At 43.0% G+C, this 25,651-nt stretch overlaps 1 protein-coding gene across 1 annotated transcript in view; it reads right to left on the reverse strand.

Annotated features, from left to right (window-relative positions):
- Window positions 1-25,651, reverse strand: part of DYM (dymeclin) — a 400,582-nt gene that overhangs the window by 360,839 nt on the left and 14,092 nt on the right. The window contains exons 2-4 of the mRNA XM_019518147.1: window positions 8,364-8,416; window positions 7,400-7,493; window positions 5,593-5,726 (exon numbers count right to left, since the gene is read on the reverse strand). Of these exons, the coding sequence (XP_019373692.1) occupies window positions 5,593-5,726; window positions 7,400-7,493; window positions 8,364-8,416 (281 nt within the window). The remainder of the gene's footprint in view (window positions 1-5,592; window positions 5,727-7,399; window positions 7,494-8,363; window positions 8,417-25,651) is intronic.

Genomic DNA, 25,651 nt, shown 5'->3' on the forward strand with positions numbered 1-25,651 from the left:
CCCCCCCCCCCCAGCGCAGCCATGCACCCCACGCCACACCCTAGGGCTGCTCCCCGTGCCACGCAGGCACAGCCACTGGGTGCCCCCCATATCATGCTCCGTGCCACACCCCTCCGCGGCCACAGCCAACAGGCATTCCCTGTGCCGTGGCTGTTCCCCATGCCACTCCCTGCAGTTGTGCACCACGTCACCCTGCACACCCTACACCACACCCTGAGGCCACTCCTTGCACCCAGAAAGCACTCCCCACACCACACCCTGTGGGCGCATGCCACCCCCCACACACACATACACACAGCCATGCCCCATGGCCCCCCACACATCCTGCGCCACCCTGGGGCCACTGCCTGCATCACATGGCTGCAGCCAACGGTTGCTCCTCCCGACGTGGCCATTCCCCACACCACACTCCCCCCCCACCCCCTGCGCGCCCTGCGCCACACCCCGGGGCCGCTCCCCACACCATGCAGCCAGCAAGCACTCTCCACGCCACGCCCTGTGCAGCCACGCGCCAGCCCTCCCCTACGCAGCCATTCACCACGCCCCCCTGTGCACAGAGCGGCTGGAAGGGGGGTGGAGTAAGGCACGCCCCAGAGTGGCAGGGGGCGCAGGGCAGGACCCGGAGCAGCAGCGGGGGTGGGAAAGGGAGGGAACAGGACAGTGGGGTGGGGAGCAGGGCTGGACCCAGAGCGGCTGGGGGAGGGCGCGGGGAGGACAGACCTGAGTCTGTCCCAGCACCGCCCCCCCCCCAGCCCATCATTCATGACAGGCATTTTGCTAGTATGCGCGCACACACACACACACACATACACTTTAGACAGCTATATGCCGATACAGCTATACCAAGGACTATAAATAAAATTCTGTTATTTTTTTTTCCTAAGCAGCACGTATTATGTCCAAATAAAAGAGGTTTTTCTTTTATTTTTAATATATACTTTATATAACACTTGAGCTGTTTAGTTTTCCAGCATCTTAAATGTACACTCTTCTATGTATAATGCCAATAATATGTGAAACTACTGAAGACCCCCAAATCATGGACATACACACATACGTTAGACATGTCTGACAGGACCCCTCTGAGGCTTGTAAGAATTATCCCCATTTACAGATAGGAAACCTGAGACAAAGAAGCAACTGGCACAATTCCACAGTGCAGTGGTGACAAAGTTAACAAAGCAGCCAGATATCCCAACTCCCCATCTGCTGGTTCTGACCAACAGACCACACACAAATACACTCTTCATTAAGACAATTCTGCTCATCTAAGATAATTCTAAAGCAAGTCTGACAGCAACATGTACAAACTTATCACTAATGCATATCACTATAACTTACAGTCCCAGCAGTATTAAAGATTGTATAAATGCAGACATCTGTATATAGATGGTATCTCACTGACACTAGTAAGTTTTCAGACTTTTAAATATGGAACTCTCTCAAATGTCAAAAAATATAATTGCTGTGGTTTTGACTACTAAAACACAACAATTAAGCAATACTTTCCTTATCTGGCATTTTGCTGTCTGTTTTTACTGTGCTGCATTATACAACTAAGCAGTATCATTTTACTAGGTGGAAACCCATATTCAGTCTGCAGTAATAGTTTATTGTAGGCAGGCACTGCTTGTTTAATGCATCAGCTAGCTGACCTCATTTTTAAAGATTACTCATCACAGCTTAAAGACATTAAACCATTTCAACACGTAGCTGTTAATCTTTTGGCACCAGAAGTCTGATTTCCCCAGAGCAAAGGCAGGCGCCAAGGAGTTAAACAGATTTTAATGAATGGTTTTCACTAGTCTGTGCATAAACTATTATTATACAATCTCAACACATGCCCTTCCTGCAAGGACTGTTTGAGGGTAGCCCATGTTCAGATAGTTGTGGAGGCTCTTCCACAACCCACACACATCGTATTAGCACTCTGACACCAGCCATTCTTTCGGAAGAAACCAAAGTAATTGGTTCGATGCAATAAGCCACATGTGATTAGAATCTCAACCATATCTATACAATAAAGCCAGGAAATTCAGACTCAAGGTTCCCATGCTAACCATGACTCTGCCTCCTTGTGTGTGCATTGAAAGCATCTTGTTATGTGACAGCATAACGCAAGGCCTTGTTTGGTAAATAAAGCATTGTAAGGAGGATTGCTCCCTGTAGAACTGTGAATGCAGTGCATACATATCCAAACGCACTCAAAAGGCCCTTTTGTGATACAGACTTGGGAGCAATGGGGAGAGAGTTGCTAAAGGAAGCTCAGCTCTTTATTTTCTTACTTTTCCACAGGCTCTCTGAAGTGTTTGGACAGATCTTGCATTACAGCTGTAGTAGGCTGTAAAATCCACCCCCCCAGACAAAGCAGGATTGCTCCCTAGGGCACTTTTTCCAACTGAGTGCTTTGTTCAGTGCAGATTTAAACATCCCAAGCAATGGGAGACTATTCTACTTTTTAACGGATCAAACTTTTCTAGTATTCAACCTAAATTTACTTTCCTACACTTTTGTCAAAAGAAAAGTTTTTCTTCATTCTCTGTGACTGAAAGGACACACAGATTCCTCCTGAGCTTAAGGGTATTTTAGTCAAAATTTATGCCTCATCTGAACCCTGCAAGAAAAATCTCAAAATCTGGGTACACTAAAAACTAGAAGAGAGGCTTAAGCACAGAACTTCCAGAAGTGGAGATCAGAATAAAGAACAAACAGCCACATTCCATCTCCTTCTCTTTGGCAACAAGAGAGACTTTAGACAAAATTACTGCACCAAATCATATTCCACTCCATCTGCATTTACCAAAAATACCCAGTTCATACTCTCAGCTATGCTGGATGGGCTATATATTTATACAGTTTCTGTATATCAGTAAGAAAAAAAACATTTGCACAACAACTGGCTTGTGCACTTCACCCAAAGTTTTCCTTCTCAAGACATTTCCCAGCTTTCAAATATGGATTACTATAGATTTCCCTGAACCCACCTCAAGTGAGCAGCATGACTGCCAAAACACAAATGGGCAACTCCACAAGAGAATGGAGAGAAAGAACATGGTACATATTCATCATGGAAAAGTTATATCTGCTTTGCTAAAAGACAAGTATCAAATTTTTTATGCCATCTGGTTGCCATGCTACAACTAACTCAAGAGAACTATAAAAGAAAAACACCACAAGTCCACTACACTGGAAAATGAATCTATTTAAAAAAAATGGAAAGACAGCACGAGATATAGTCCTGTCCTCCTTCTCAGCAAGACCAAATAGGCAGCACCTTTGAAACATTTGCATAGCTAATCACATTTTGTACCCCAAGAATGTATTTTAATTATATAATTCTTACATACATGTCGACATGGTCATGTGGTTGTGTTAATGAAAAGCAGGGAAGGGAAAAGCAGCACAGGAAGTTTTACCAACTTCATTTATTAATGCGTCAACTGTATTCACAGTGCTGCTTTGTTCCTCCCCTTGATCTTTTTCTAAAAGCTCTTCTCATTGTATTCCTCAGCTTTGTTTTATTATGAAATTATATTCCTTTTTCATACACTATTCTAAATCCCTTTTAAAGCTCAGAACAGCTCTGAACTATATCATTTATAAAACTGAGAGGAGAAATTCTAACTACAGGCAGGAAAGGAGTCCAGTGGCTGCATTCTTGAAGCATAAAGATAACCATGAAGCAGAATTTCTTTCCTTAGACACTTCCCATTCACATTCTGGCAGAAATTGCCTCTATTTATATTTTGAACTTGATGGAGATTATAGCACATCATCATCGTGAGCACAGAGGATTAAGCGTTTGCTAATGTGTGCCCCAGGGCATGCAATGGCAAGCACCAGGAATCAAACCAACATTTATTTATTTATTATATTTATCTCCTGCCCTATCCAAAAGGCTCAGAGCAGCTTAAAATAAACAATCCAGGGACAAACAGAATTCCCCAAACACCCCCACAAAACCGGTGAGGTCCAATTCTCCTCCCTCCCTGCCTAAATCCCCACAAGCAAACCCTCTTGCCAAGCCTAGTCATGCCTCCCAACTGCCACTCGCATCCAGTTACAAGAAACCTTCTCCCACCCACCCCACCACTCCCTGCCCACCCATTTCTATTACTCTGCTTCAATCCCAGGGGACATCTCCCCACTGAACATCACCCCCTCTCCTACAGACATCTCCTACATTACACACCAAAACACTGCTACTGATCACCAGGCATCCTGCATGGCACTAGAAATTAGAGATGCAATGGATCTGACTATCCAGGTCAGATAACAGAGGAAAACATTTTGCTTTTATCTTTGTGATACCAGAAAGAATCTACTGTCAGTATGAAAGCCAACCTTTAACATAGCACCATTCATCATCAAACCTCCAGGTGCTGTACAAAGGAGGTCAGTATACTTATGTCAATTTTACAGATAGGGAAACTAAGGCAGAGAAAGAGGAAGTGATCTGTACCGGAGGTCACCCAGTGGCAGGGCCAAAAATCAAAGCCAGGTCTCCCGACTCCTAGAGCTATATCCACTAGGCCACACATGAGTCTCATAAATATTAAAGAAAAGAGGAAAAAAGATTGGACTAATCTTTAAATATTACAGTACAAAACTGTGTGATTTCGGCAACCAAATGCCTCAACAAAATCCCCTCAAACTATTGAGCATGCAGTTTCCCATATAGCTGTAACATCATCTTTCCTACTGGTGGTAGTATAACAGACAGGACTTGCTCTAAGTACGGCTGTGGCCTAGGCAAAGGGCTCTTTTGATCTTGGCATCTCTCATGTACTCAAATAAAGAAGATCTGGTCAGAAGGCCAATAACCTAGTGGATGCAGTGGCAGGGCTGGTGGATGGATACTATTTCACACAGCAGCCCTGATGCTGCTGTTACTAAGTTCTCTTCTTTTGGCCAGACAACTTTTACATAGCACAGAGCAGAGAGCGACAGCACCATCTTCTGGTCACATGGTTGCTTTCTAAGTGGAATTCTTCCTGAATAGGTGCATGTTCACTCCATGCACACCAACCAATCTGTGGTACCTTATACAGTGCTGAAAGCTACCCTGAGACCACAGGATGCTTAGTAAGATCCTGAAGACATCCACTAAGTTTAAAAACTGAATCAAGATTAAACTTGAAGATAAAGCAACAGAAATTTGAGTAAGCTGTAAAATGCTAGGCTGTGGAGAAATGAATGGACAGTGCTCTGCCTTTAAAGATTTTGCATTTTTTCCTTTAAATTAAAAAAAATATAGTCAGTGAAAGCGTAAAAAGGTGCCAGATGCCTCCCTGAGCTTGTGAAAAACTGCCCCATTGTTTTCAGTAGAAATTCCAGACAGTCAACTACTTCCTGGAAGCTTTGAGCACCCTGGAGACAGACACCAAGAGAAAGACTCAAAATTCACTCAGCACTGGTTTAACTTGTATATTGTATCAATGAATTAAAGTTAGAATTTTACTACAGACTTGAATGGGAATCAAAGCTGAGTGTTTTTGAAATTCCTGCCCCACATGCTTTCAGTTTCTCCTCATGATCAAAGTATCTCCAATATGCCTGAAAACAACCCTGCATGCAGAGATATAGACCTACCGTATAAGCCAGGTGTTCTCTCCTCGTACGTAAAATGAAGTTGCAGTTCCTCTTCTGTCATCTGACTGATGAACACTTTTAGCAAACAGCAAATAATAAACAATGCATTGTGGGCCTGCCAAATAAAGAGGTGGCTACAAAGGAAACAGAAACAAGAGTCAATGATATTCAACACATTAATATTCAGCCATGATCATCCCCAGGGGTGTGCTACAGAAGACAGGTCCCAGTGACCTGGGCAGGGCAAAGGCAAGGCTCCCCTGAGTGATTCAAAGGGTGGACTCTCCAGGCATTTCTACATGGCAAACTTGCTGCACCAAACACCAACAACCTCAAATGCACTGCACTGTTCTGCGTGGGCTGCATCCCAAGCCACCTGCAGGTTAGTCATGCCCATGCAGTGATGCAGACTGGCTAATTAGCCCACCCAAAGAGCTTCACAAGCCATGGTATTGCTTCCAGTATAGGATGCAGCCTACACATGGACCTTCTCTAGCACTCCTCCCTGAGTTGTGTGCCTTTTCCTCCATGCACTTTTCCCAGGTGACATCATTCTACATGGAAGAGGCTCTGCGGACCTCAAGGGCACAGCAGCCAAGACCAGCTATTCTCTGCAGTACTGTCTGCAGAGTCCCTACAAGCAGCTGCAGGGGGACTCAGCCAACATATTCAGTGCCTGCTAAAGCTTATTCTGTCAAAGCGGTTGCAGGGACAATAAAGCACAAGCTATCCCTTCAAAGATAAGTCTTTCTGGACAAGGAAGGAGCCCTGGATCTAAAAGGATTAGGAAAGGTTGAGGCATCTACAAGGTTTCAACTTCCTTCTCTCCAAACACCTTCCTGCAGACACAGACACTTCCAGAAAACTATAATCACTGGAAAACAAGCCTGATGAAGGGTATTTATACCTGAAAGCTTGCAAAAAAGAATTTTTCCAACTATTTGAGTTGGTCTAATAAAATATATCAGATTTACCCAAAGAACCTTGTCTGCCCATGACCTTAGACCAACATGGCTATACAACCTACACCCCTGTAATCACTGGAAAAACACTGAAATATCTTCCTTGCTGGGAGGAAGGGTGTAGATCTCACTATACAAATTGAAAACCACAGAATTTTAGATTGTTTTCTGGTCTAGACTGGTCAGCTCCAGATACTCTAGGGATAATGTGCCAGCTTTATAATAAATAGATTTAACTAAAAAGATGTCAGCTGGCTTTTCATGTCTAAAAATAAGCTCTTAAGATGAAAAACAAATGTGCAGTAGCACAGCACTAGAGCCACTGCACCTACATTTTAGAACACTTACAGAAATCCTTAGCTCATCAGTCATGCTCTTAAATTTTTATTTATGCTCCAAGGAGTTTTGAGTCACAAACTGTAAATCCAGTAGAGGACAATTTGTATAGCATTTTTACTGTCCGTCATGCCCACCCACACGAAACAACGGGGACAGCAAAGCCCCAGACCTGAACTGTGGGTAGGGAAGTTTAATCCAAATGTATTTAAAAACGTATGTTTATCACACCATTTAGAACCAGTCACACACAGAAAAATACAATACATAAAACCGAGAATGGACATTTTCTTATGTTTCATTCCCAGTATTTCAAATGTATGAGATACATGTTTCTTTTTAAAGGGAACGTTATGTCAAGCAAAAACAAAAATTTACAGAACCTAAATTTTCACTTTTCTAATTAAAGGCGTGTAAAGAGCAGCCCTCCTGGCAGTACTCAAGGGCTATGAACAAAATATACATTTAAAATGTGGAACCTAATACGCCACATTGCTCTGGTAACTTACTTCTGACATTCTGCTGAAATTTTTAACTCCTTGGTTCTAGAAAGGAAGACTTTAATCAACGCTCCAAGATTTCCTGACCGAGGATTGTTCTCAACTACAGGAGAGAGATAAAATACATGGCATTTGTAATTTAATATTATGATAATTATTTTGAACAAAAGATAGACTGAAAATAGTTTTTAAGGTTTGCACAATTCTAGGACACACAAGTACATCCCCACCTATTTTTCAGAACATATAGCTAAGAAAGGAAAAAACCTTTACGATTCTTCTGTCCCCATTTTTACCACTGCAGAAAATGAAACAATAAATCCATACTACTTTGTGTGAGATTATTCCCAAACCCAAAAGATCTCACTGTCAGTGAAACATGCTTAATCTTCAGAGTAAAATTCTTTTAGAAATATCCTTCTATTACTCAATATTTTACTAGCCCTTGCCTCCACAAGTTCCTCAGATAATTCCTATTTATTAGCATTTTTACCCAGTTAATAATTCAGATGTTTTAATAGTGTAGCAAGACTAAACACTGCAAGTTAAAAATTGGAAATGAGAAGCAACCTACAGAATTATTTTCTTATTCAACATGGACTCTACATCACACATGTGACACCCTGTACTCCTCCTCTATCATCATTCCCCCTGAATGTACAATGGCTTAAAAATCACTATGTGAAAGAAGTCTGCTCAGTAACGGGTGCCCAAGCCACATCCTTTCTTTGGAAGCACACAGAATAAAGCAGTAGTGACGATTTCATGTTCAAAGGGCACATACAAGCAGAATGTTTCCACCTATCATTTGGGGGACAAAGATAATTTTTAGAAAATCTTACTGGTAGAAAACAGATGGATGAAATTAAATACACCACAGACACAGAAGTTTATACGAACACTGCAGTTTAGCAGAGAAACTGACAACATACAAAATGAAAAAATAAATAGAGACATCAAAATAATTGCTTACCTAAAGATTTGCAGACTGATATGGTGGCTTCTTCCAAGAGCTTTAACTCGGCACTGGAAAAAGAAAAAAAGAAAGATTTAGTTATAGAAGCAATGATAATGAGGGCTGTGTGAAATTTCGCCAAGCGTTTAGTTTTGAAGCTGTTTCTGTGTGTTTGGAGCTGGAAACTCAAAATGTTTCGAGCTTCAAAGCAGCCCAGTAGTGGGAGACAGGGGAGAGCCAGGGCTGTGCTCTGAGCAGCTTGCAGCCCCACGTAGCTCAGCTGAGGAGCAGAGCCCTGGCTCTCCCCGCCTCTCACCATAGGGCTGCGCTCCGAGGGGCTGGCGGAGTCCATCAGAATGCAGCACCAGGTCTGCCCATCTCTAGGCTGCCGCTGCTGCCTGGGGCCAGTGGCCAGCTCTGCCAGCCCCAAGGAGCTCAGCCCAGTGGCAGGAGGCGAAGCACAGTGCAGGCTCTGCCCACCTCCTGCCACTGGGCTGAGTTCCATGGGGCTGCAAGCTCGCATGGGGCTGCTCAGCTCCCAGTGGCTCCCAGCTTCCTGGAACTCAGCCAGGTGGTGAGAGGTGGAGTGCAACACCGGGCCTGTGCTCCCCCTCCTGCCACCAGGCTCAGCTCCCAGCAGCTCACACCCCACTGGAACTCGGCCGTGTGGCAGAAGGCGGAGGTCTCAGCTCCGAGTGGCTTGCAGCCCCAGGGAGCTCAGCCCGGTGGCAGAAGGCAGCGCACAGAGCCTGCACTACACACTGCCTCCTGCCAGCAGGCTCAGCTGCGAGCAACTCCAAGCGGTGTCTTGAGCTCCATGGGGCTACTGAGCCATTCGGAGCGCAGCCCCGTGGTGGGAGGAGGGCAGAGCTGGGACTGCACTCTGCCTCCTGCTGCCAGGCTGAGCTCCATGGAGCTGCACCAGGTGTGGACTGCACCCAGCACTGATCCAAGGCGGCAGCGGCAGCCTCCTGTCATCCGGCATGCAGATCTGGGGGCTCGCAACCCCAGGAGTGCTGCCGGGCTATGCCAGACTCCTCCTGGGGATGCAGACCCCTTGATGTGCGCCCAATTGACAGGAGCCTGCCACTGCTGCCTGGGGCCAGTGGCAGCATCTGTCTTCTCTGGTGCTGAGTGTGGGCTGCGCCCAGTGCTGGTCCCAGGCAGCAGCACCCCGGGAGGAGTCTGGCATAGCCCCGCAGCGCTCCCAGGGGTGCAAGCCCCTGGATCTGCATGCCGGATGACAGGAGGCTGCCACTGCCAGCAAGTTTTGCTTTCAAGACTTTGAGGTGCAGTTTCTGAGAACCCTCTGCACCTATCTCCTTGAACCTTTGCAGGCTTCGTGCCCTCAGATGGGGCTACCAACCCTGCAATTTGCATCAAAATCAGGCAAAAAATGACAATGTTTTAGGCATTTTCATGATTCCCCATTATAGCCTATGGGTGAAACATCGAAATGAGTCGAAACAGCAAAACAGTTTTGACGAAACAGGACAGCGCTTCAAAATGAAATGAAACAAAAACTGTCCCTTCAGAATGGCAAAATGGACGTCAATATGAAACAATGGTGTTTCGCACAGCCTTAATGACAATTTCTGAGCCTATAAAGGCCTGCCACTTACAAGATAAAACTACTGCATTTAAAACAAAAATCTCTAACGCTCCTGGAAGAAAGCCAATGATCCAAATTACAGAATGTCATTTACCTGGTTTACACAGGTTATGAACTACTACATAGACACACCATTCAAAATTTAGGCTGCTTACAGACATGGAAAAAACAAAACAAAACAGCGTTTTACTTTCAGCTTGGCACACCTTCACACCAAACACAGCACATGCCTGGGAGAGGGATCCAGTTAGTCTGACCCGGCTCTGCAGCATCTGTATAGATTTGCCACTTCAGCAGGGCTTTCTGGTGCTCTTATCTAATAGCTGATTGAATCAGCTATTAGATAAAAGTGCCAAAAAGTCCTGCTAAAGCACCCAAACTATACACACACTGCAGAGCTGGGTCATACTAATAGACGCCTCTCCTGGTAAAGCACTGGGGATTTTTTTTTCACGTCTCTCAGCACCCAGTGTGACTATACACTGGGCAATTAACTTGTTTCATTTTGTCAAACAATTCGTATTTGAAGTGGGCTGACAATGCTACATGTCAATGACTTCACTGTGCCCATGTTTGTTCTGGAATAAACACCATGGAAAAAAACCATGCAGGACTCCAGTTTGAATTTGCAGAAGAATGTTCGCTCTGTCCTGGGACCCCTCTGTATTGCATAACTGTAAGAGGAGAGATATAATCCCTTTTCTAAAGCTGAAAATAAGCAGCCTTAATAGAAAGATATTTAACCTCAAACAGACAAAACATCCAAATTCCATTACCCTACTATAATAACTGTTTTCATGTTACAGAAATAGCTGTAAGTCTGGTACACAACCAAAGGATTTTTAAAAATACATTAATTGCCAGATAACACATTTATATGAAAACCTCTAACCTAAAAATCAAACTACTTTAAAATAGTGTCAACAGTGTTCTACCTATAATACACATTTCCCTACTTAGCACTTCTAGCACCATAAACTGCTTTCCATGGACTGTACAAATTAAGTAATCCTCAAAGCCTGTGTGAGGTAGGTCAGGAATTAGTTTGGTTTTGTGGCAGTGAAAACAGAAATGGTTATTAGGTTTCCCTTCCGAGGCCACATTAAGCACCATAAAGGTATAGAATTTAAACAGTAATTATCCAAGGGTCTAGTCTTCTGTCAACACACAGCAAGACAGGAAGGGAATTTTCAGAACTGGAATGTTAATTTCCCTCTTTTGGTTTAATGTTGTTATTAACCTAACAAATTCTACTCGTGTAGTATGGTATAGGATACACTATAAAGCCAACAGATTTTCTATCTGCCCTTTAATGCCTCCAAACCTACCTTGCTGATTTTAAGAAACATGGTATGAAACAACATACTAAAAAGTCAACCTTCTTTGGGTAAATCTTTTATTAGACCAACTAATAATTTCATAGATTCCATAGACGTTAGGGTTGGAAGGGACCTCGTGAGATCATCAGGTCCAGCCTCCCGCCCACGGGGCAGGAAGTCAGCTGGGGTCAGATCACCCCGGCAAGATAAGCATCCAAGCATTTCTTAAAAGGTATCCAGAGTAGGTGCTTGCACCACTTCTAGGGGGAGTCTATTCCAGACTCTGGAGACTTGGATGGTAAAGAAGTTTTTCCTTATGTCCAGTCTAAAACGGTCTTCCAGCAGTTTGTGTCTGTTAGACCTTGTCTTCCCTTGGGGTGCCCTGGTGAACAGACGTTCTCCCAGTTCCTGATGCACACCCCTTATGTACTTATAGGCTGCCACCAAGTCAGCCCTGAGCCTTCACTTCTGCAGGCTGAAGACTCCCACACCTCTCAGGCTCTCCTTATAAGGCCTGTTCTCTTGGCCCCCTAATCATGCACGTGGCTCTCTTCTGGACTCTCTCAAGCTTCTTCATGTCCTTTCTAAAGTGTGGAGTCCAGAACTGGATGCAGTACTCCAGCTGCAGCCTCACCAAGACCGAGTAAAGCAGGAGGGTGACTTCTTGGGTCTTGCTTGAGATGCACTGGCAGATGCAAGACAATTTTATTTGCTTTGCCAGCTGCAGCATTGCACTGGTGGCTCATGTTCATCTTGTGGTCCACTGTAACCCCCCCAAGTCTCTTTTGGTCATGGTGCTAGTGAGCGTAGCACTGCCAAGCTTATAACTATGATGTGGATTTTTTTCCTGAGGTGGAGCACCTTGCATTTCTCTGTGTTTTGTTTTGCATGTCACTGGGTTTTGATCCGCCCATCTTGCGAGCCTGTCCAGGTTGGCCTGAATTGCCAGCCTATCCTCTATTATGACAGCACTTCCCCATATTTTGGTGTTGTCTGCAAACTTAACCAGTCCACTTATGACCCCCAAATCCAGATCATTTATGAATATATTAAAGATTACTGGTCCAAGTTACGAGCGCTCGGGGGTGCCACTGGTCACCGTGTGCCGTGCTGACTCAGTTCTGCCGACTATCACGCTCTGGGTCCAACCACAGAGCCAGTTCCCCAGCCACTGGACCACAAAGTTGTTGAGGTCACAGTTCCCAAATTTTACCATAAGGACATCATGGGAAACAAAGTCAAACTTTTTTTTAAATCTAAATATATGACATCAACCTCTTGTCCTTTGTCCAGGTGATACGTCACCTAGTCATAGAAGGAAATGCAGTTGGTCAAGTAAGACCTACCCAAAATGATGCCATGTTGGCTCTCTCTCAGAATGTTGCCTTCCATTAGCCTGTCCTTGATGGTTTCTTTGATGATTCTTTCTAAGATCTTTCCAGCGATTTAGGTCAAACTGACTGGCTTGCATTTCCCTGGATCTTCTTTCCTTCCTTTCTTGAAGACAGGCATCACATTGGCCCTCTTACAATCTCCTGAGTGCCATGAGGTCTCAAATATCCTTGCCATTGGTCACGCTATGATGTCAGCCAACTCTTTTAGCACTCTTGGTGCATTCCAACCGGGCCAGCTGACTTGTGGATGTCCAGCCTCTCAAGCTGTTCCCTCACAAGATCTCTGCCAATTATAGGCACATGATCTCCCTTACCCTGGTAGTGCTGAGTCCTGTCAGGCAGGGTGATCACTTTTGGCTAGTGAAAAACCAATGCAAAGTAATCATTGAGGCGATCTGGTCTAATATTAATATTAGAACAAATAATAATAAAAGATATAGGCTTTACCCGAAGAACTTTGTCTACCTATGCCCTTAGACCAACACAGCCTGTACCCCCTCATACTAAGACGTGGAGTTCATGCACTTCCATTTCCCCAACTTACTGGTCACATCTACACTGGACATTTACTGCAGTTGTCTAATTAGCTCTGTAGTAAGTGTCATGGCACCTACATGTGCTATTAGGCAGGAGTAAACTAACTGAATCCGCAACGGGGTATAACTTGTAAATAAAAGTACTTCCTACTGCGGATTTTTTTTTTTTTTTTTTTTTTACTCCACAGCTATGCACATATAGACACTGGAGGAGCCAGCTGGTCCACAAGGGTGCTTCAGTCGGGGGGTTGCTTGCTAGCTATCCCCACCCTTGTGCCCCAGCCAGCCCCTCTGCAGCATGTTGAGCCAGGCTGGAGCAGCCCCAGGCTGGCATGCTGACCTCCCAGACCCTCTGCCAGCTGGGGCTCCTCCAACCCAGCTCAACATGCTGCAGTTCCAGGCACACATGCAAACGGCATGCCTAAGAACAATAAACATCGGGGAAAAATGCACTGGAGCTTATTGCTTCAGATTAATAACATGCATCGACACACTCACTATCTAGTCCATATGAAATTCATCAAGTCTTTGGAAAAGCTGCTGTCTGCCACCCGAATCAAAAAGTTTGGAGAGATTTTACCAAGGATCGCTATGAAACGGGATTTTGTTTTCAGGTTATGCATATTGAGCTGAATGTTCAACTGTCAGCTTCTGACCCAAAAGAAAAGTACCATCACAAGAGGCACTTTACCCTCTGTCCAACAGAGCCAAGGAGGAAGAGAGTCCAGCAGGCAAACAGTCGAGTCAGATATTAATCCTGCTCCTTATTCTTCCACTGGCACTTGGGTACCTTTGAGAAAGGTTAAAAGTACTGTTGTGCTAACCATAATTTTAAACTCTCATCTGTGGCCTGGAGACACCAATTTATATTTCACAGGCGTTTACACTGCAGCCAGACTTTCCGAACAAAAAGGTGGGTGACATATGATGTCTGAAAGGAACCAGGCCAGGGAACAGTTAATGCATCAGCTCAAGGATGGGAAAAAATCTGGAAGGGTTTTAATTGTTTTACTATATAGTTTCCAACCCCTTCCCATCCTGCCTGTTTCCAGCTTCATCTATCCCAGTATCTTTTCACACACTTATCAGAACCCCAGAAGCTCCGACGCACTTATTTCACCTATTATATTCTTGTTTCTTAGCTGCATTGCCCATCCCCACATCCCCAACCTAATTCTTTCTCTGCCAATGATTCTCTCACCCTTGTTCATCTCAACCCTTATCTATTACCCAAACCGCCTTGTGCCAACAGCACTGAAGGGAAGCCTGTGCTTTCTCCTAGTTTCTCCTCTGAAATACAATTTATCAAAGAACTCTGAAGGGTGAACAAGTGAGGACTGAATTCTGGTATGACCTATCAATGCAGAGTTCTTAATGAAAGGGTCAGGCAAGAACTCTCTCCTTACATTTCTAAAGTGCTTTGGATGTCTCTGGGTGGCAGGTGTCATAGATATGCAAAGTATTTATGTCTAATAAATTATTCAGCCCAAAAGTAAAGTACCTGGAGGTTCAGAGCAAAGCCACAGTTTAGCAGGGTCAGGAATCACTCCTTCCCCATTCATATGCTACCTTGGGTTAGCACCCTTTTTTTGCTGTCAGAACCACCTTAGAACAGAAGTGCACTTTGGCTGCTTTAAAAAGTAACCCAAAAGGCTCCTAAAGCTCAAATCTCTCCTTAAGGGATGTTTTGCCCAGGATGTTATTGTGTGGTAATCAGAGATCATCCCACATGTTCTCAGTAGGATTTCTCCCTATAAAAATCAAGAGAGCTGCCTGCAGAAGCACAAACTTCTCTAGGGATTCAAATACAAAACAGATTTGTTCCAGGGAGGTCTGGCTGTCCCACTCACCCTCAAGTCATCCAAAAGATTTTAGTACAGCAAGGCTGAAGGGATTTGGCCAATTCAAATCACCACAATCCTAGGAGACCTTCAAATTGAGACTCCACAGGAACTACGTTGTTGGATCAGACTGATAACCTGTCTAGACCAGGGGTCAGTAACCTTTCAGTAATGGAGGGCCAAATTGACACAGCTCAGGCATGAGGAGGGCTAGAGTGTTCATTACTATGGGACTGATCTTCAGTGGCAACGTGATGGCGCACAGCTCTTTCACAAAGCACATACACAAGGACTACTGGACTTTTCCCAGCTCCTGGCAGTCTCTCAGCAGTGGGAAGGACTCATGGAGCACCCACCAGAGCAGCCCATCTCCCTGCAAACCCCAAGGAGTTTGGGAGTGGGGAGCAAGCAGCCCTTACTCATGCACTGATTGAAGGCACATCCCCTTGACACGCCAAATCCCAGCAGAAGATTCCTACCTGCAGAGCATCTCTAATACACTGCATTCTGGCAAGCACAGCCCCAAATGGATCATTACCCAACTGCTCCGCCAGTCCCTGTCTGGCTGGGAACATACTGGAACCCCTGCTCCCGTTCCTGCCATTGCAGCTACTCCCCAGTGTATGGCCCACCACGCTCCAAAACCCAGCAGATTGCTAGGAGCATCCAGAAGTACAGTGCACTTCTGGATGTATGAAGGAGCCGCAGGAGTGGCCCGCAGCGGCTATGCAATCCTTTCTTCTCCATGAACCTGGTAGCAGCTACAGCAGCAGGGACTGAAACAGAGGTGCCAGCATGTTCCCAACCAGCCAGCGCCTAGTGCACCTGGCACTTTTGGACCAGGTGCTTCTACTCCCAGTCCCTGCTACTGCCGCTGTTGCAGTGGCCAGGAAGATGAAATAACTTCCCACATAGCGGACAGCAGTGGAAAAACATATTCCCATGAAGTTTTTAGGATAAACCCGGCTATGAAAGCTTTTACATGCTCTCCCCCTGCTCACTCTGGATATTCTAGTTACTCTCATATTTTATTTATTAGATTTATATCCCACCCTACCCAAAAGGATCAGAGCAGCTTACCATAAACCACCCAGAGACAGGATTCCCCAAACATGAACAAGAACCTGAGAGCTCCAACGTTCATCCCCCAACCACCACTTCCTTGCCCAAACCACAAGTAAATTCCCCCGTCAATCCCAACCACTACTCAAATCTATCTGGAAACCTTTTTCCACCTCTTGCCCCTGCCATCTTGTGATGAGATCCACAACCTAACTACACTGAGTAACTAGTTCCACAATTTAGTTTTGTGCACCAACAAAACAGAGCCTGGGGCAACCGTATGTGACCCAAGATTCTTCCCAAATCTCAGCCCATAAGAAAGAAGAGGATTTGCATGAGGAGGAGATATATAAAATGGAGGCCAGTGGATAAGAAAGGAAGATCACAGACAGAAATCCATTTGTACATAGCACACATTCAAGAGCATCTGAAGGTAAATCAAACCCAACCATCCCTTTGACTTGAAAATATTCTCTTCAGTCCCCTTAAAAAGATTCCCAGTGAAGCCCTTCTCACTCCAGAAAGTCCTCATCCCAAAAGGTAGGCAAGAGAGAGAAATCTGCTTAAACTCCTATGTCCCTTCCCCAGCCCCATGCAACCTGCATGCACGCTCCCCAACAACAAATTCAAGGTCTCATATTTGCTCTTTCTTTGGGCTACAATATCATCAGTTCATTCCTGCCACCCACTGGTGTGCCTGTCTCTTGGAGGGCAGCTGACTGGACTGGAAGGAAAACAAAGCAGAGCTTCCAGACAGGGATTTTCCCTGGTCTATAAACATTTGTTTGGAAATGATTTAGTGATCCAAGACCCTGGATTTTCAAGAAAGCATTTATAGTTTCTATGAAGACAAAATTAACAGAATCTAAGCCACAGGAACAGCACCTTTTTAATCATTTGTTTATATTCTGAGAACTGTTAGAAATCAAATTAAGCCAAGTTAACATTTGAAGACAAAAAAAAACCTCTATAATAAACATTGAGCACTGAAGAGCTCAAAGTACTTAAAGATGAGTATCATCACCACCATCACCAAGAGCAGGAGAAACTGAGGAATGATTAAAGTAATTACTGAGTGTTGTTTCCTCCCACTTCCCCACACCCTGTGAAAGAGTGGTAGCATCTAAATCATACATTTTTGTAAATGAAGTATGCAAGTGTTACCATAATCAGTTTGCCAATGCTCCAATTCTTCCAGAACATTAGCCAGTATTTCCCAGTAAGCAATCTGACTGAACTCAAAAGTGACACAAGGAGTCTAACTTGGCAAACAGTTCCATTCCTTATGAAAACAGGAACAAGACAATAGGGTATTGGTAAGATCAGCATTCAAAGAAATGGTCACAAAGATTTTCAATGGTAAAAATGAGTCAAATGCTTCAAGACGGAGTGTGTCCACCAGTGAACTGAGATATCAATAGGCAATTAATTTTGAGAATTGAACAGATTACCCTATGCACTGGACTGGCTCCGATGAGAGAAAGAAAACATGTGGTGCAAGCAAAGTCTAATGCCCTGCCTCTAAAGACAATTTTAACTTATGACTGTGAGTTTCTCTGCCGTTAAACATCTGCTTTGTTTCCTGCTTTATAAATTGCCTTTACAGATGAATTTCAGAAAGACTACTTACTCACCAATACATTTTTTAGTGTTAAAATTTCATCTCCTAGGTGGTCTCCAATTTCAGTTCTAGAAACATACAGCTGTAATTAAAAACAAATGGTATAAAAATGGAAAACAGAGTCAACGCCTACAGACGTTTGAGTTTACAGGGTCTGAACGAAACAGGGACTTCTCTCAATTTTTTTTTTTTTTTTTTTTTACACTTAAAAATCTGTCCAGCTGGCTGCTTGTCATCAGGATGTATTCCTTCCTGACACTGACAGATTGGGAGAATGTTTCTAGGATGCCAACTCTACCACAGAGTTTTTCCTGAACACAGTATAATCTTAATCTTTTAAGATTTTTGTTTTTGGGTTTTTTTAATGTTTTATAAAAGAGTGCTTAGAAATTCACCATGGGGTCCTGTATCTCAGGGCACTTTTACACGTGCTCCAACCCATTCCGATTAGAACGCATTGGACCAGACTTGATTAATCGAGTCTGCGTGCTGCAGCATCCCCCGTGTTTCAAAATGGTGGCAGGGGCACTTTGAAACACAGGAGGCTGAATACATGAGATGCTGTGGGTGTTTTAATTAAAAGCGGCTCCCGAGAGCCGCTCTAATTAAAACACCTCATCCCCACCTCAGAGCACATGTATAGGAGAAATGACATGGTTAATTAAATTTTCTCTAACTGCTTCAGCATTGAAATCTTAAATATTGATATTAATCTCTTAAAGCAAAGTTCTGGAATTCCCTAATTTTTTAGTGCTTGACTTTCCAACATAGGTTTTGATCCATAATTACTCTACAAGGCAAACTTAAAATGGCAAGTCATTAGGTGAAACTCTGACTCCTTTTCTAGATCAAACCAGACTGGAAAACGGGATCTTCAGTTTTGCAGCGCAGACCTTTGTATTTTGAGAATTTTTTTTTCAAACCAAGAAAAAAAAAAGGTTTAGAACTTAAATCTCCCCTATGCCACAGTCTCAAGTTCTGATAGCAAGAACAAGAACAAGGGATTTAATTTTGCCATTTTGAAGGAGCGCCCTATGTGGGAAGGGATATGCCTGTAAGATCTCAGCAAAAAATATACACATTATCATGCAAGTTTCCCCACCACTGTAAGTACATAGCCAAAGAGTGTAATATTATTGCTTTACTGCTCTCAGAAAATATTATCAGGCCCCCAAGGATGAGCTTATAAAGAGGGTGCAGTGTATAACTAAAAATCAACCCATTTTTAGGAATCTGAGGCAAAGCTTAACAGGAAATACAAAATAAATGGCCATGTAAACAGTAGGAGTCAGCTAAGCCCAAGTAGGAAAAAAAAGTGTGCAAGATGTGGAAAAAGTTGCCTGAATAATTTTTCTGTTATGAAGACAGAAGATAGCCTATATTAACCACTTCTTCAGAAAATGCCTCCTCATGTCATCAGCCAAGATTCATGAGGTGGCATGAAGCAACAACACTAGCACTAGCTATTAGATTTGCTCTGCACCACAATCCCTCTGGAGATGCTGTTTAGTTAATGAATGAATATAAAGATGGAAGTTAATATTAAGCAAGGATCCTTTCATTAATCTACAGTGTAGCACTGTTAGGCTTCAAACTGTTTCCTAGTACTGCCAAACAACAAGAGAGAACGTTTTTCAAGGAATGAAGCTCATTCAGAGTATTGATCACAGGGCACTGTTCAAGAACTCTAATCCTCCTACCGCTTAAAAAAAAAAAAAAAAGAAAAAGAAAAAGAAACTACCCATAAAAGCAAGGGCCACCATATTGCCAAGGACACTTTTAAAAAGGTATTCATGAATTGAGGCATAAGTTTCAATCTTTGCTTAAAGTTGTCAAATTCAATAGCTTAGTCATCTATACAGGAGTAAGAAGTCAAGAAGTTCCTATAACACTCTATTTTCCTTTTTGAGAGACTCACTGCCTGGAACAATGACAGCTAGAATTTACATTACACGTTTCCATCCATAACCCAGGTACATCACAAAAAGAAGTGGCTTGCCCTTATACTGCTGGGTTTTATAATTGCAAAGAACTTTTTTATAACTATTCAGTTGGTCTAATAAAATACATCACATCTACCCAAAGAACCTTGCCTGCCTATTGCCCTTATGCTATATTTTTGAAATTACCTATACATTTGTCATAGAACAGAAGAAACCTGAGATTGACTGTATAAATCTACAGATTTATACCCGCGCACTTTAGTTATTCTAACTTTAAATCATTCAGATGAGGAGGCTTCCATTATTACTTTGACGAAATTGTCACACTATCATATTTGTGATATTCTGCCTAAAATCATCGTCTTGGGCTGCAAATGCTTAAAGGAAGAAGCTGTGAGCACGTGTGCATCTCTGTGCATCAACTTTTATTAGGAAAAAAAAAGTTTTCTTCTGATGTGTTTACCACTACATGGTAAAATCCTAATGTGGACAAGGAAGTTCACAGCTTCTACACCTGTTAGTTTAACCCCTATAGGCTAGGGACAGATATTCAAAAAGCCTGAGACTGAATTGATTCCATCTTTGCAGGTTAGTCTAACCCAGCTAGGCTGGACCAGTTTAACTGCAGACATCCCCTCTGGACTGAGGAAATGCAGGCACATGCCTGCAGTGGCTCAGGCTAAAAGCCAGAGGGCACTAGAGCAGCCCTCCCTTCCCTTCCACATTGCTGAGCTGAGGGGGCATGGCCAGCCCCTGGCAGAACATTCCGATTAGGGAGGGGCCCCCCCTCGCTGCTCCTCTGACTAGCAGAGCCAGCATGGAGTTACACAGCATTTGCTTACATAGCAGGGACTTGCACAGTATTTATCAACCCATCAGCAAAACAAAAGCTTCTCTCAATACTTAAAGCTCTTCTTAAACAGCTTTTTCCAAGGAAGCAATGGAGGGATGTTACCAGCTACCTGTTGATTAGCTCCAAAAAGACCTAAGCAGACACTGTCGTATCTGCCTTACACAGACACCTCTCAGCACTGGCTAACACAGTCCATGCTGTGAGAAGACAGGAGGGAGGTATACAGGGAGTGGTGAGAGGGAGGATGGGGCAAGGAGAAGCCAGTCAGACCCTGCTGTGCCTGCAAGCCTCTGCTGGAGCTCCAGCCAGGGAGCAGAGAGGAGGGGCCAGCTTTGCTGTGGAGTTGAAAGCCCCGCCCATGGCTGCAAAGCATCTGGGATGCTGGGGGAATGTGGTTTAAAGTTAAACCAGAAAAGGGTCTGTGACAGATATTGCATAAACCAGTTTAACCCAAATCAGTTAAGTCTGATACTACATTCAACCAGGTTTATCGCAAACTAGTTTCACCCACTTTCAAACTGGTTTATGTGCACTGAATGTCTGTTCTATTACAGATTTAAACCGGTTTCTGATCACTTAAACTGATTTATGTGTAATGTCTGTCCCTAGCCCTACCCTAGTGTTTAGCTCAACTAGCTAATGTGAAAAATTACAAACCAACTTACCTACATTAGGAGTATACTACATCTTAGTTACGACCTGTTAGCCAATACACGTGGGTAGCAAGAATATGTACTTTTTCTCCGTTATAAATGCATGCTATGCTTGTAGAATGCCTTTGAACAACGTGACCTTGACCTCAATGCAAAAAAATAACTATTGCTTATTAAATAAACTTAATCCCCATTTACCAGTTTTCAATCAAAGACTAAAAACTTCACTATTTCTGGAATCTTGAAGTCCTAAAAGATTAAAGTCAATGAAATTATAGTAGGCTTGTATTTCTCAAGGGGGTTTTATTTCTTCTAAGTGTAAAATTCCAAGCTTAACATTTTTTATCTCTGCTGCATATATCATTTTGCCAAAAACTTTCATTTTGGCTTTTGACAACTTTTTTGGGGAAAAAGCATAGTGAAAATGAGATCAGCCCATGTTATTTACTTACATACAAATCTCAATATATCTTAAGAAGGTAATGTATCTACCTGCTATCTTCTGCTTTAAAAATACAAATCACTAGCTATTTTAGAAAGTATAAATAAGAAAGGACTTAGCTCTGCAAAATGTTAAATGAATGATAGTCCTGGACATGATGCCTCTTACCCATCCTATATAAATCAAGTACTAAGTTGTGATTTTGGGAAGCAAATCCACTTTCCTTAATAAGCTCTCTTACAGAAATATTTTTAGTTGCCTGACCTGTAGTTCTAGTAATAGTCAATTTTTATAAATGGCCGTGCTTTCCACAAATGCAGAAAAGTCAGAATTTATTTTTTTTTTTTTTAAGGGAACACAAACGACAGGATTTTTTTGCTGTTTGGCTGTGGACAACCTCTTCTACCTTCTGTTCTACAGTCTCACAGAATGCTATTTAAATAGAATCAGCAACACTATTACACTGAACAAGAAAGTTTTATAGTTCAATTTAATTTTTGGAAAACCTATTTCAATTTTTTTTAAACAATATAACTTGCTAAGACAAGAATAATCTTTATTGATAAGTATTATTGGGGGGGGGGGTTGGAATCAATAGATGACTTAAGAGTTGATCCCTGTTTCATATCCAGTCCTTCCATGTTAGAAGCAGTAGTTCCAGGCTTCACTTCTAAAATTTCTAGGTTGGAGGAATGCCTGGTGAATGTAACTCACAGTATTTGCAGCGGCTACATATTAAAAAGATACTGATCAAAGAAAAAGCCTATAAACCCCACAACAGAAACAGCTTAAACCACCTTAATAAATGCCAGGGTGCAGAAATCCTCAATAAAAATGAAAGATGAATCATTAATTATTTGTACTCCACTGGCAAATATAACAGGGGAAGTCTACTGTCACAACCTAAATAAATAGGTGTTAATACTGTACTGAGGAGAAAAAAAAAAGAGGACACACCTGCTGTACAACTTGCTAATTCTTATTTCTAAAATGGAAAACCAGCTGTTTAGATGCTTGTATTTTTATGCAGTCAGACAGGTGTCCTGCTCTGGGTTGAAGAGAGCCACAGAAAAAAAAAACCTGATTTTGCTTTCTGGAAGAGTGACAGAGCATGGGTGGCAATAGGGGCTGGTGCAATGGCACCAGCCGCTATTCTTGTACCCCCTCAAAAATGGCACCCACGGCTCGTGCCCCAATTGCCCATCCCTAGTTATGGCACCACAGTTTAGTGAGCTTTTAGGAATGATGGGGGAGCACTGTTAACTGTTGTTTTAAAATACAAGTTGTACTGATACTCTTGCACCACTCAACAGCCCGGTTTAAAGGAAGAAGTATGAATTCCTGCCAGGGAGCAATGAACTACAACTATTTCAAAGTGTCAAAGTGCCACTGCCTATAACTTCAGAAAGCAGGCACCAACAATCTACCCAGTAGGCCACTGGGGGCCAACACGTGGCATGTATAAACACAAGTGGCACAGGCAACCTCTGTGTGCGACACAGCAGCAGACTGAGTGGGGGAAGAGAATTGGAGTTGCCCTCAAGGGGAGTACAGAGCTAATTTCTCTTCCATGTTTCAAGGGTGTTGGTTGTAGCTGTGTTGGTCTAAGGACATAGGCAGACAAGGTTCTTTGGGTAAATCTGATATATTTTATTAGACCAATTAACAGTTGGAAAAATTCTTCTTTGCAAGCTTTCGGGTACAAATACTCTTCTTCAGGCAAGAGAAGCAGGATATTTGTACCAGAAAACTTGCAAAGAAGAATGGTTCCAACTTTTAGTTGGTCTAATAAAAGATATCAGACTTACCAAAGAACCTTGTCAGGTTAATTTGTGGCATACCTGCCAAAAAGGCTGGCCCCCATTTACTGCAGTAGGCCATTCTCACACAAAAGCCTGCTTTCTCAGATGGTGGGGAGGAGAGGTGCATGTGTATACCAGGGTACAGGGCTGGAAGTATTCAAGTGGCTTACAGCCACAGAGCTACAGTTTCTGCCAATGTGGCAGAAATAAACTGGCGATAATTTTTTATATGCATTTCTGTGCACAACTTTACAATTGATCAACATGGTACTCCACCTACAGCTAGGTAGTGGACAAGAGAAAAATAAATCTTCCAACCATTTATTTTTAGCAGCTTCCAAAACAAGGTTGAGAACCTATTACTCACCAAGACAAAGTCCTCAGGTTCAAAATGCCTTTGGACCTCCCACTGATTTTAGTTTGATCATGTGATAAATGCTTAAGGAAAAGCATACTGTGCATACACAATACTTTTATTTAATAAGGCTTGTACTTAAGCAGCATTCAGAGCAAAAGTAGGCCAGTTTGCAACTACTGAACAGATCATTGGCAACCCCTTGCAGTCTAGGAGGATTGTCTTCCACAATTGCTTTATCTGTGGGTCCAAATAAGGATGATGAGGCTGATCTTGGATCAACAGACACTACTTTAACATGGGCATGTGTTTTTGTGCAAGGTAGGTGGCTCTGGATTCTTGATTTGGTCCACAGCATGCTGTTTCTGCTGCTCCCACTTTTCCATCTCCTGTTGTCATTGTCATTTCAAAGTAATGAGATCCTGGCAGCAGACTCTTTTTCCATTTGGGGCAGTCCTGGGCAATAGTCTCCCATGAGTTGATACTGATGTTACATTTTTTCAAGTTGGCCATGAGGCCATCCTTGAAGTGCTTTCTTTGTCCTCCTCTTGAGTGCATGCCTTAACTGAGCTGAGAGAATAAAACTTGACATCCAGATGACGTGGCTGGCCCAGTGAAGCTGATGGACAGATAATTTAGTTATGAACTGAAGGTAGAAGAGCCCAGGAAAACAAAAGCTGCAGAGATGCGCCAGATTCACTGATTGCTGCCTCTTGAAAATATCATGCACCTGTCATCACTAGACCCTTATGGAAATGGATAAGAATTCTATTCTGTTCTCTGTTTTAGAGGCAAAGTACTGAAGCACAAGAAGATTAAATTACTAAGAGGTCACAGGTCAATGGCAGAACTTGTAAACACAGATAATAACTCCTTTCTCAGAGGAACAGGACAGGTGTTCTGGTGGCATCTATGTTCCAAGTTTAAGCCCCCAAAGCGAGGAAGTACCCGAGTCAAGCTGGTTTGTGCAACCTTAACACTCGTCCCTTTGCAGATAAAGGCTACCATACTGCATAAAGCAAGCAGCAAAGTTCATATAGCAAACTCAGCCTGTAATGGCAGATCCCTGAGAGTATGTCTTAGTACCACAACCCAGCACCACCGTGAGACTCACTGAAATTGCACCAGGTGCACTAGCTCCTGCACTGGAAAGTGCATAGCTCTGCTAGTGCGCATGCCAACATGCTTTTAACAGACTACATGACATCTAGTTCAGGAGCTTGTCCACAGAGCAGGCATGAAATCTCAGCACAGGACTACCTTGCACCTGTAGACATAGTTCAAGGAACGTGGGAACCTATGTTTCTTAGGTTCCATTTTCCAATACAACTTAAGACCCTAACTGAATTTTGAAATGGACTGACAATTAAATTTTCAAAAAAAAACCTTCTCACATCATTAGGCAATCTTCACTGGTATTTTCAATTGGAGTTATACACTAACAAATTAAGGCACTAAGGTTGCCAAGGTAACATTTAAAAAGTAAGAAAATGCTAAAGTTAAGTTCAATACTGCACTGTTCACTTGACCACACTGAACTTACATAGTATTTTATATTCTTGGGTTTTTCCCTCAAGGTGTAAAGATTTTCTGTTATCACCCTCTAGAACATACACATTGAGCAATGCAGCCAAGTTCACAATGGATAGTTTTGTCTGGCCTGGCTTGTTTTGTAAATTGGTTGGTATAAAGATAAGTATAAAGACTTTAGCACATACACTGGATACAAAAAAAAGTTACAGTGTACCTACATTGCATGAATCAATGGCTTAACATAAAATAAAGTCTCAATTATTTTATTGCTATAGTGTATGGGGGGGGGGGGGGGGGGGCAAAAAAAAAGGTTTCAAAAAATTAGATTTTTTAAAAAAAA

The sequence above is a fragment of the Gavialis gangeticus genome, unplaced genomic scaffold (genome assembly GCF_001723915.1).
Source record: "Gavialis gangeticus isolate Ggan-Ray unplaced genomic scaffold, GavGan_comp1, whole genome shotgun sequence".
NCBI classification, from domain to species: domain Eukaryota; kingdom Metazoa; phylum Chordata; order Crocodylia; family Gavialidae; genus Gavialis; species Gavialis gangeticus.